The sequence below is a fragment of the Leuresthes tenuis genome, unplaced genomic scaffold (assembly GCF_036924035.1).
Source record: "Leuresthes tenuis unplaced genomic scaffold, fLeuTen1.0.hap1 SCAF_7, whole genome shotgun sequence".
NCBI classification, from domain to species: domain Eukaryota; kingdom Metazoa; phylum Chordata; class Actinopteri; order Atheriniformes; family Atherinopsidae; genus Leuresthes; species Leuresthes tenuis.
The window spans coordinates 2058871-2071270 of record NW_027325361.1 but is presented as its reverse complement, the minus strand read 5'-3'; the positions used below and the strand labels follow the sequence as shown (position 1 = coordinate 2071270).

The following is a 12400-nucleotide window of genomic DNA, read 5'->3' as shown; positions in this document are numbered from 1 at the left end:
TCTTCTTCTTGAGTTCTTCCTTTTCAGCCTCTGACTTCCTCTCTGTGGCGGATTATAAAATGTCTGTTAAAACATTTGAAGTCCTCTGATCAGTAAAAACGCTTCACCTGGAGACTCGAGGGCCCTTAAAGACACCGGGGGCCACCTCAGCAGCTGCTTCAGAAAGTAGTCAAAGCCCAATGTTTTCTGCATTTTATTTCACTGATATGAAACAAAGTTACAGCAAAGAAACCGTTTAGGAACCGTTAATCCAGAAAGAAGAAGAAGAAACTGAGTAAAAGAACAGCAGCAGCCACATGATGAGATTTACATGGAGAGCTCCAGTTATTCCAGAGAATGTTCTTCAGCGCCTGAATTAAGCGTCGTTCATACTCCTCCTTCATTTCGACCTCGGAGCTACGGAAAGAAGTTAAACGACACGTAGACACGGGCCGTGATTGGTCCGCTCAGAACGTAATGTCCGGCAAACCCCCGCGAACGTCTTCTCTGTCGCCTGCTTCAACATCTGTAATTTAAGCATTTGTTCTTCAATACTGATGAGCTCCAGCTGCAAATACAGCCGCTCCACCTCGGTTGCCATCGGTTACTGTTGTTAACTGTGACCTGATTCGGCTATAACCTGAAACCACACAAACACACAGTCACCCCCCCCCCCCTAGTGGCGTGGCAGTGAACTGCAGAGAAATGCGTTCCCTCGGCGCAGAACTTCGAATACTCAATGACGGCGTCACGTTAGGGAGGAGTAGAAACTAAGCATTACGGGGGCCAGCAGAGAGGTTTCCTGACAGATGAAGTAGACAATGAAAGACAACATTTAAATAACAGCAGCTCAAATATATGAAAGAAGAAAACGTCCAAAGTGCAGCACAGAATAAATAGATGAGAAAGTGCTGAGAGATGGAAAGCAACAGTCACAGGATGATAAAAGTCCATCAGTTCAGAGCTGAAGGACAACAGCATAATAGACGTGGAAGTAACAGGTAGCATCATGATTCAGAGTCCAGCACCAGAGGCAGGAAGCTTACAAACAGGAGCCTCCACTTATTTGATGAGATGTTTGCCTCAGAACTCATCCATCAGCTGGTTTCAGACCATGTTTCAGACCAGGTTTCAGACCAGGTTTCAGACCAGGTTTCAGACCAGGTTTCAGACCAGGTTTCAGGCGAGGTTTCAGACCAGGTTTCAGGCGAGGTTTCAGACCAGGTTTCAGACCAGGTTTCAGACCAGGTTTCAGACCAGGTTTCAGACCAGGTTTCAGACCAGGTTTCAGACCTGTGAGCAGAGGGGAGACATTCAGGTCGTTACTGAGGAGGAAATCATGAAATTAACTCAGCAGCAGAGACTCTCAGGAGCTTCCTCAGAAGTTTGGACACATGTTCCCTCTTTAAATAAATATTAAGACTGAGATAAAGGTTTTATTTGACTAAAACTTAAAGTGGTGAAAGTCTGAGGAAACGGAGCGTTTTTCCTGAGATGTGAGTCAGAGTTCGTCTGTTAAACATCTTTTTCAAAGTTTGAAGTTTTCTGGTGTGTGGGAGGCCTTATGATGAAAAATACCGCCTTAAACAGCCTGGACTGAGTTTTACGACCACCTTAAACACCCGATGACATCCCGATACAACCCTCTGAGGTTCACCCTGATTTCATTCTGAAAGCTTAACAACTGGGAGGAGTTTTCAGCAGCTGCTGTCTGCACAAAGATCAACTCTCACCACTTCAGATCCTCGTCTCCAACGTCTAATGAGCACCACGATGAAGATGAAGATGATGATGAAGATGACGCCGACGCCGATGTAGATTCCCATCTGAGGGACTGCAGGGGTTCCCATCTGAGCCGAGTCACCATCTGTCAGACACAGAGGACCAGACACTCAGATGCTGTTTAAATGTGACTGAGCCGTCCACGGTGGAACCCGATCCACTCGTGTTCTAACGGTCAGACCTTCAAATGGTCCAAATGTGTGTTTCAGTGTGGTTTCAGTTGAAGAACAAACGACTGGAGAATTATTTTGTTTTTGGTCATCAGACTGTTGCCTTAACTCCAGTTCATGTGTTGCATGATTATATGAAAGGACATGAGCAAAGTGTGCTTTTAGTTTCCCTCCCTGATAAATTAAAACAAAGATCAGAGTCGTGATGTGCTCCTGGTTTATTCTCATATATTTCAACAAGTCAGAAAAAGTGAACCTACTGCCCTGATTTGTTCTGGAAAAGAAATACAACTGCTCTCAGTGTCAGTAACTGCAGGGACAGAGAAATAATCATTAATCCATAACGGTGTCTGCGTGTCTTAATAAACCTGATACCCACCCACCGAACTATCTATCTCAACCAGAGGAGCTAAACTCCATCACTGAAAGAACCAAAATCTAAAACTGACTGTTTAAATCAGAAACATGATTTTAAGCAGCCATGTTGTAACAACTTTCACCTCATTTAAACAAATAACAATTATAATATTTTCTATCCATCCAAAAAAAATTAGGATAGTTCAAATGTAAACAAGCTGGTGAAAATGTGCACATTTTAAAAATAAAATACGGTGATATAACTTCAGAAAAAAAGTGTAAAAACAATAAAACTTCAAAGTAATTTGGATTTCTAAACAATATGCCAGCCTTAGAGTGAGATGCGTGTAACATAGACGATCTATGCGCAGGTGATGAAGCGCGAATCCTAGCATGTAGCACACCGATACGAGCGCGAGAAACTCAACTGAAAGCCTCCAGCGAGCTCTGCCACTCAAATAAAACACAACTTAAACCCACAGCAATCATGTGGGAACGTAACACAATCACTAACAGCGCAGAGCCACTTTAAATAAAGCGAGTGAAAACAGAACTGCCGATTAAAAACATGTCTGCGTCATCACTGTGCGACGAACAGACGGCGAGCGAGCAGCTAAAATTTCAACAACTAAACTTCTCAAAAATCAGAAAGGTCTTCTGTACACTGTTTTGGCATAAGTTAATATCAAAAGTTATATCCCAGCTAAAAACCCTGCTAATGTCTCCTCCTGCGAGTCTACGTTAGTTTTAAATTAACCACGGAGCTCCTGGTTGTAACTAATATGGTGGCTGCATTAACATATCAATCAACAGCAGAAGTCAAGGCAGCATCTGGGGTATAAATGGACCCATGACATCACCATATGAACCATCACCCACTAAAAGCACAATAATTATGGTTTTTGACTTTATTACAAACAAAATTACCCCCCCCCCCTCTCTTCATGGAGCTGTGCACCCTGCAGGTTAGGTTCAGATCCTCTGAAGTGTGGGGGTCTAACAGGAATGTTGCACATTTTACAAGAAACTGAAAGACTCTTACCGTCAGAGGGGATCTTCAGACAATCTGTGAAGGAGAACAGATCGGCGTCAGGTTCCAACAGAAACAGTTATGCAGGTTTCTTTATGTCATAAAACCAGCAGGTCGATGCTCAGAAAACTCACAAATCTTCAGTTTACATGTGTTACAGGAGCAGAATGAGTTACTCCAGCTGCTCAGACGCTGCTCTTTTATTCACCCCGAGGACATTTTTTATCTTAAGACAAGCTGAATGAAAACAGCTCAAATTATCCAGAGAATATTCATTTTAAAAATGTTACAAGTGTCACCTCAGTTCCTTAAATTGGACTAAAATGTTCCCAACAACAACAAAAATGTCTCATTGAAAATGTCATGTTTGATCCCACATAATCAACACATTTCTTTGTGTTAAAATTTAAATTTAAATATTTGTCCATAAGTGTAGAGATTTGAATCCTTCTTTTTGTCCATTAAAGCAGGGATAACACACCCTGATAACTGGACATAACGCCATCAGATAGTGTTCCCACTGCTATAAAGATGGAAATATTAGAATTAATAACCGGAGAGGTAACAAGTCAGCTGGAAGAATTTGATGGATGAGTGAACCTCCGTTTAAAATGCTCTAATGGACAAAAATAATGATTTTAATCTCTTTATTCTACAATTCAAGATTTTATCTTAAAATTAAAATTCTCTCAACACAGCAGCTGAGGAAGACAAAGCCACGTGGAACAAGGCTCCTACATGTTTAAGTAGAACTAAACTCATTCAGTCTGCGTTCAGAGTGAAAACTGAAACTATTCCACGAGTATCATGACTTTACATTATCCCTCCTCACTGATAAACGCTGCAGTGTGTGGAGAAAACGAGCTCTGAAATCTAACTTCAGCTCTGAAATCTAACTTCAGCTCTGACATCTAACTTCAGCTCTGACATCTAACTTCAGCTCTGAAATCTAACTTCAGCTCTGAAATCTAACTTCAGCTCTGACATCTAACTTCAGCTCTGACATCTAACTTCAGCTCTGACATCTAACTTCAGCTCTGAAATCTAACTTCAGCTCTGACATCTAACTTCAGCTCTGACATCTAACTTCAGCTCTGAAATCTAACTTCAGCTCTGAAATCTAACTTCAGCTCTGACATCTAACTTCAGCTCTGACGTCTAACTTCAGCTCTGACATCTAACTTCAGCTCTGAAATCTAACTTCAGCTCTGAAATCTAACTTCAGCTCTGACATCTAACTTCAGCTCTGAAATCTAACTTCAGCTCTGACATCTAACTTCAGCTCTGACATCTAACTTCAGCTCTGAAATCTAACTTCAGCTCTGAAATCTAACTTCAGCTCTGACATCTAACTTCAGCTCTGACATCTAACTTCAGCTCTGACATCTAACTTCAGCTCTGAAATCTAACTTCAGCTCTGAAATCTAACTTCAGCTCTGACATCTAACTTCAGCTCTGACGTCTAACTTCAGCTCTGACGTCTAACTTCAGCTCTGACATCTAACTTCAGCTCTGAAATCTAACTTCAGCTCTGAAATCTAACTTCAGCTCTGACATCTAACTTCAGCTCTGACATCTAACTTCAGCTCTGAAATCTAACTTCAGCTCTGAAATCTAACTTCAGCTCTGACATCTAACTTCAGCTCTGAAATCTAACTTCAGCTCTGACATCTAACTTCAGCTCTGACATCTAACTTCAGCTCTGAAATCTAACTTCAGCTCTGACATCTAACTTCAGCTCTGAAATCTAACTTCAGCTCTGACGTCTAACTTCAGCTCTGACATCTAACTTCAGCTCTGACATCTAACTTCAGCTCTGAAATCTAACTTCAGCTCTGAAATCTAACTTCAGCTCTGACGTCTAACTTCAGCTCTGAAATCTAACTTCCGGGTACGAGCGCAGTGAATCGGGAACGAGTTCTTTCTTGATGACGCGCCGGGTTGCAATGACTGCTGTTTTTGTGACTCCGGCTGTATTCATGAAGATCTCGGTGTGGAAGCTTTTTGTTAAACTGCTCGCTTTTATAAGACCTCTAAAGAAGGAGATTCTCTCTGTTAGCCTACAGAAGATGGACTTTTCTACGATGGTTTTTGCGTTATTTACTCGGCGCCATTGCAGCTATTTTTGGACGCTGAACTTCGGCTGTAAACCTGGGAGACGGAAACAGGAACATTTTATCAGCTATTTCTTCTTTAGCGGCTGAAGATGTGGAGGATTTATGCTTTTTACATGGGGTGCGAGCATTTGGGAGGATTTGTTGGCGTTCCTGCAGGAGAATTTCGGTTTGAAAAGGACAACGAGGCCTCTGAGTTACGTCCCTCCCTGTTTCGGTTCGTCACAGGCTTCAGCCTCCTGTCCGAATCTAAAACACGGGAGGGTTGCCTGAGAGCTCCTCATCTCACAGAGAACTCAAAGAATAAGCATCACAAGGTTGGTAAAATGTCTGTTCGGCTTTCCATGAAATAGAAATAAGACATTCTGTTTCCATGCATGTTTCAGTGTTTCTACGATCTGACTTTAGTTCAGTTTTATTTGTATCCAGCGGGATCGTTAATGGGCTTTATCTGCAAGCTTTTACCGAAACACTATTTTCTGCTTTATACCAAGCTGCTAAAAGCTGGTGAGCCCCAAAAAGGAGGACTGACATGCTGGTCTGTGTCTTTGAGGTGAGATTGAGATTTTTGCTGGATAGGAGGATAGTTATATGTAGCGATTAATTTTCATCACTCTTAAGTATTAAAAACTAAACAGAAAAAACACATCAGGAAACTTTATATGAAATACAGTTAAAACCTTCCAGGTTAACGCTACAGGGGAGGGAAATTGTGTTCATGTGGGTACCAGCTCATGTAGGAATAAAAGGAAATGAAAAAGCAGACAAAGCTGCTAAGGAGGCAGTAAAGAAAGAAATTAAAGTAAAATTATCCAAACGGGGGGAGGGGGTAGTATGGAAAGAAAGAAAGAATCAGGAAAAAGGAAGACATTTATATAAATTACAAAGTGTAGCAGGAAAGGCTGTTATGAACAGAACAAGTAATTATGAGCAGGATCAGAACAGGACATTGTAAACTGAATAAAACACTTAAGATAAAGGGAAACATCCAACTGTGGGCAGAGGGAGACAGTGAACGTGTGATGGGAGCATAGTCCAGTAGGTGGCGGCATAGGCACCATCAAGGATGCCAGCTGCCATTAAAAAAATCGACGAAGAAGAAAATCAGGAAGTGCCTGTACCGACTCCAAACCATTTCCATTCTGCGGCCTGTGTCTCGACCGGCTGACGTAGTCCCGCCGACAACAAAACTTTTATTTTAAAGGATTTCTTCACATCCCGAGGATTATATTTCCTGTGTGTGGCTGAGTGCTGGTGAGTCCAGTGCTTTCACGGAACTTTTATCCCCTTTATTGCTGCTTCTTTAGCTGCCTGCAGACACCCAGGAGGAGGATGAAAAGTCGTTTTAACTGTCACCATCAGCCTCGTTCACCAGCTTTGAGCTGAGTTTACCTCACAGTAACTTTTCTGTGTTACTGCCTGAATGTGACCGTGTCAGTGCGTCTTCTGATAGCTCAAAATGCCGCTGCTGGTCTTTTAACCGGCACATGTAAACATGAGCAATGTAACCTCCCCCCACTGGCTGCTGGAAGCATCCATTTTAAAATGATTTTATTTGTTTTTGCCCACCTCCCTGAGCTGCTTCACCCTCATGCACCCACCCACCCTCTCAGGTCAGCTGGTGTAGCCTTTGGAACAACCTGCCTCTGCTCCTCAGACTCTTCTGTCTGTTTTTAAATCTTTTTTCCTTCAACACTATGTGAGACTTTTATTCTAGTGTTTCGCTGTGTCTTTTCACATGTGTCACTGCTAAAAACAGCCGTTTGTTGAGCGTATAGAAATCAGGAGTTAGTTTTAGCGACAGCTCGGTGTTCTGTTCCAGTTTCATTGATAATAAGATGGTCACACATCAACAATCATTCAAAGCTCGTGTCTTTGCTGGCTGTTGCTGTTCAGTCATGTAAACTGGACAGTTTGTGCTGATTTCTGATCTGAGACGCACCTGAAAACATTTAACTGCTGACTTTTTCTCTCCTCTGTGAGGCTGCTGGTCAAAGTAAGACGTTAACTGTATAAATATCACTAACCTGACGGTTTCCTGTGAACTGAGGGCATCATGACTTCTGTTTAACCTGCAGAGGAAAGCTGCAGCGTGAAAGAAATGTTAAAGATGACTAACTGTGGCTGTCTGGGAAGAATCTCTGACGGGTTCATGTTGGGATGTGAGTTTCAAACGTGGCAGCAGGAAGATCCTCTGATTAAAACTGTGTCTTTATATTTTCAGCAGGTGTTAAAAATGCAGTTCCAGGCTCTGCTCGGCTTCCTTTTCCCTGTGACGTACCTGATTGAGTCAGTGATGGCGATGAGCCTGGGGAGCCTAAAGAAGGACGGACAGCTGCTGGATGACAGAGTGAGTGCAACGCTGTGTTCGTCCCCTCCTGAGTTCAGTTTATCAAACATAAAAGGGAACTTTAAGGCATCTTCAGGCTCGTGTTCATGCTATGAAACCTGTTTAGGTTCTTCTTCCCGCCTCTCGTCATGATTTGATCCAGTTCAGCATCTCGTGTGAGAGTGATGATGTCATTCACCTCCTCTGTCTCTGCAGAAGATCACCTGCTTCAACTCATCCGACCCCGTCGCTGTGAACGCCACCATCGTGTTCGATTTCTACATCGACCATGTGACCCTTTGGGAAAGAGACCCGAAGGACCCTCTGCCACGCTGCTCCTCCTCCTTCTCCTCCAGCAGCTCCCGGTGCAACGTCTGCCAGCTCAGGATGGTCTTCATTATGTGCTCCGATCTGACAGCAGGTGCCGAGGTGACGATGGAAGGAAACGGAGCCCCAATCACCATAGAAACGATCGGTAAGAAGCCCAGAATGTTTCTGAGCAATAAATGATCATCAGATACCGGGTCACAGTTAGTAAAAACGACTAAAGTCTTTTAAGCCTTTAAAGGCTGATATGTTTACAGAGCTCCACTGTTTTTTATTAGAAAACTGAAATAATTTCCATAAAATACATTTCAAAGAGTATTTGATTGTTATTTTTATTAAGCTCTGAAATGGGTCGATAATTATCAGCAACACTGACTTTAATGCAGGGGGGAAAGTGGCGCCACCTGGTGGACAAATATTTAAATTTAAATTTTAACACAAAGAAATGTGTTGATTATGTGGGATCAAACATGACATTTTCAATGAGACATTTTTGTTGTTGTTGGGAACATTTTAGTCCAATTTAAGGAACTGAGGTGACACTTGTAACATTTTTAAGATGAATATTCTCTGGATAATTTGAGCTGTTTTCATTCAGCTTGTCTTAAGATAAAAAATGTCCTCGGGGTGAATAAAAGAGCAGCGTCTGAGCAGCTGGAGTAACTCATTCTGCTCCTGTAACACATGTAAACTGAAGATTTATGAGTTTTCTGAGCATCGACCTGCTGGTTTTATGACATAAAGAAACCTGCATAACTGTTTCTGTTGGAACCTGACGCCGATCTGTTCTCCTTCACAGATTGTCTGAAGATCCCCTCTGACGGTAAGAGTCTTTCAGTTTCTTGTAAAATGTGCAACATCCCTGTTAGACCCCCACACTTCAGAGGATCTGAACCTAACCTGCAGGGTGCACAGCTCCATGAAGAGAGGGGGGGTAATTTTGTTTGTAATAAAGTCAAAAACCATAATTATTGTGCTTTTAGTGGGTGATGGTTCATATGGTGATGTCATGGGTCCATTTATACCCCAGATGCTGCCTTGACTTCTGCTGTTGATTGATTTGTTAATGCAGCCACCATATTAGTTACAACCAGGAGCTCCGTGGTTAATTTAAAACTAACGTAGACTCGCAGGAGGAGACATTAGCAGGGTTTTTAGCTGGGATATAACTTTTGATATTAACTTATGACAAAACAGTGTACAGAAGACCTTTCTGATTTTTGAGAAGTTTTTGTTATTGTTGCAATTTTAGCTGCTCGCTCGCCGTCTGTTCGTCGCACAGTGATGACGCAGACATGTTTTTAATCGGCAGTTTCTGTTTTCACTCGCTTTATTTAAAGTGGCTCTGCGCTGTTAGTGATTGTGTTACGTTCCCACATGATTGCTGTGGGTTTAAGTTGTGTTTTATTTGAGTGGCAGAGCTCGCTGGAGGCTTTCAGTTGAGTTTCTCGCGCTCGTATCGGTGTGCTACATGCTAGGATTGGCGCTTCATCTCGTGCGCATAGATCGTCTATGTTACACGCATCTCACTCTAAGGCTGGCATATTGTTTAGAAATCCAAATTACTTTGAAGTTTTATTGTTTTTACACTTTTTTCTGAAGTTATATCACCGTATTTTATTTTTAAAATGTGCACATTTTCACCAGCTTGTTTACATTTGAACTATTCTATTTTTTTTGGATGGATAGAAAATATTATAAATGTTATTTGTTTAAATGAGGTGAAAGTTGTTACAACATGGCTGCTTAAAATCATGTTTCTGATTTAAACAGTCAGTTTTAGATTTTGGTTCCTTCAGTGATGGAGTTTGGCACCTCTGGTTGAGATAGATGGTTCGGTGGGTGGGTATCAGGTTTATTAAGACACGCAGACACTGTTATGGATTAATGATTATTTCTCTGTCCCTGCAGTTACTGACACTGAGAGCAGTTGTATTTCTTTTCCAGAACAAATCAGGGCAGCAGGTTCACGTTTTCTGACTTGTTGAAATATATGAGAATAAACCAGGAGCACATCACGACTCTGATCTTTGTTTTAATTTATCAGGGAGGGAAACTAAAAGCACACTTTGCTCATGTCCTTTCATATAATCATGCAACACATGAACTGGAGTTAAGGCAACAGTCTGATGACCTAAAACAAAATAATTCTCCAGTCGTTTGTTCTTCAACTGAAACCACACTGAAATACACATTTGGACCATTTGAAGGTCTGACCGTTAGAACACGAGTGGATCGGGTTCCACCGTGGACGGCTCAGTCACATTTAAACAGCATCTGAGTGTCTGGTCCTCTGTGTCTGACAGATGGTGACTCGGCTCAGATGGGAACCTCTGCAGTCCCTCAGATGGGAACCCCTGTAATCCACATCAGCTTTCCCATCGTCGCCTTCATCGCTATCGTCATCGTCGTGGCTGTGGTGCTCATTAACCGAAGATGAAGATCACAGCTGATCTGTCGGGCAAAGCAACATGAAAAACAAGAACAGTGAAAATCCAACTCGGGTTAAACTGAATCTATGCAAGAACAGCAGAGAATTTATGTAAAGATAAACATTTATTTTATTCAATTAGATACAAAAAATACAAAAAAATGAACAGATATAAAAAGGAGCTTGTTTTTTTTTTAATTAATCCAGCATAAAGGGAACATGGTTTATATTAAGTTTATACCTCTTATCACAGTTTTCAAAGATACTTTCATGCAACTGTTAACCGATGTTTCCTGCTGTTTCTTTTTGTGTTCCACAGGAAAATAACATTGTTTGGTCAGATCTGAATTTAAGATTCACAACCTGAATGTCTTTTTATTTTCATGTTTATTTCATGTTGTTCTGACTCCTGTCAGTGTCTCACTCACCTGTTGGTGTTTGGTGCCCCTAGTGGCACGTCAGGGTTTTACGCCTGAGAAGGTCTGACTTGAAAATGTTTGTCTTTATACATTTAGCAGATGCTTTTATCCAAAGCGACTTACAGGTAGGGTAAGGGGGGCTTGCCTAAGGACCCCTACTGGAGACAGTACCTTTCATGCAGGGGATTTGAACCCAGATCTCTCACATGAAAGGTGGCAATCATACAGCTAATCTATCCTGTGTATACACGGTTGCTGTTAGCTCATTCAAGTTGTTAAAAGTGCATTACAGTTAAAAAGCTTTTATTTTAGTTGGTGAATCGTAAAATTCAGACGTCCATCTGAATTTAAGATTCAAAATATGCCTTTTTATGTTACGCTTTAAGTTGTTTTTCATCAATTATGTTAAGAAGCTATGCCTTGTGCACATTGAGATGATTTTATATATTTTAATTTAATCATTTAAAAGTGTTAATAAACAAATAAACAAACCTTCTCCCATTTGTAAGGTTCATGTTGTTTGTTACATCTTTCAATAAATATTTGTATATTTAAAAAGTCGTTGTTGGATGTTTCTTTACGTAATTTCAGTCAATTCACACGAGAACTCATGAAGTAGCGCTTTGAGACAGATTAACATTAATTTTAACATACCAGAATCATAAGATTCTGTCTTTTTCCATCTTTTGAAGGTGGTTCCCACATATTCGAGGTAATTCAGGTTAATTTAGATACTGAGAACACAATCTGTAAAGCTACGCTACAAAGTGATTGTCAGTATGGTTTTAGGGAAAGTAGATCAACTTCACTGGCTTTGATGGAGCCTATGGAAGAGCTTTCAAGTCCAGTTGATGAGAAGAAGTTTGCGGGGGGGGGGGGTTCTTGGACCTGAAGGAAGCTTTTGATACCACAGACCATAATAGTATGTTGGAAAAGGTATAGAGTCAGAGGGAGGGACTAGAATGGCTGCAGAGCTGCATCAGATATCAGAGCCTGTATGTGCAGGTGGGTGATGCCATGTCCAAGTCCGCAGACGTTACATGTGGAGTGCCACAGGGTTCGATACTTGGACCAAAATGATTCATTATGTATCTAAACGACATCTGTAAAGTGTCCAATATTCTTTAAATATGTCATTTTTGCTGATTATAGTACTATTCTCTGTTCAGATGACTGTTTTCGGAGGCTAATGGAGACGTTGACGGCAGAATTAGGAAAACTGAAGATGTGGGTTTATGTCAACAAGTTAACTTTGAATTTGAATAAAATTAATTATTATTCCCTCAGAGGCCATACAGTTCAGAAAAGTAGGTGCATGTCCGGCCGTGATGTGAAGTTATGGAATTATTACCAGAACAATTAAAATATAGTAAGAATGTGTTGAATTTTGAAAAAAGGGTTGAAACGATGATGACAGATAAGCACAGACTTGTTCCCGGGTAACTAAATCATGTTATAAAGA

The 12400-nt window shown here is 41.3% G+C and overlaps 1 protein-coding gene across 2 annotated transcripts; it reads left to right on the top strand.

Annotated features, from left to right (window-relative positions):
* Positions 1-5264: 5264 nt before the first annotated feature.
* Positions 5265-11367, top strand: LOC140311248 (uncharacterized). Of its 2 annotated transcripts, none has more exons than XM_072388640.1 (5): positions 5265-5749; positions 7660-7782; positions 7978-8236; positions 8888-8911; positions 10395-11367. In XM_072388640.1, exons 1-5 carry the CDS (start codon positions 5525-5527, stop codon positions 10526-10528), a joined length of 765 nt encoding a protein of 254 aa, XP_072244741.1. In that variant the 5' UTR covers positions 5265-5524; the 3' UTR covers positions 10529-11367. The 2 variants fall into 2 exon arrangements, with proteins under 2 accessions (XP_072244741.1, XP_072244740.1); XM_072388639.1 differs by having other exon boundaries at positions 7657-7782.
* Positions 11368-12400: the final 1033 nt, after the last annotated feature.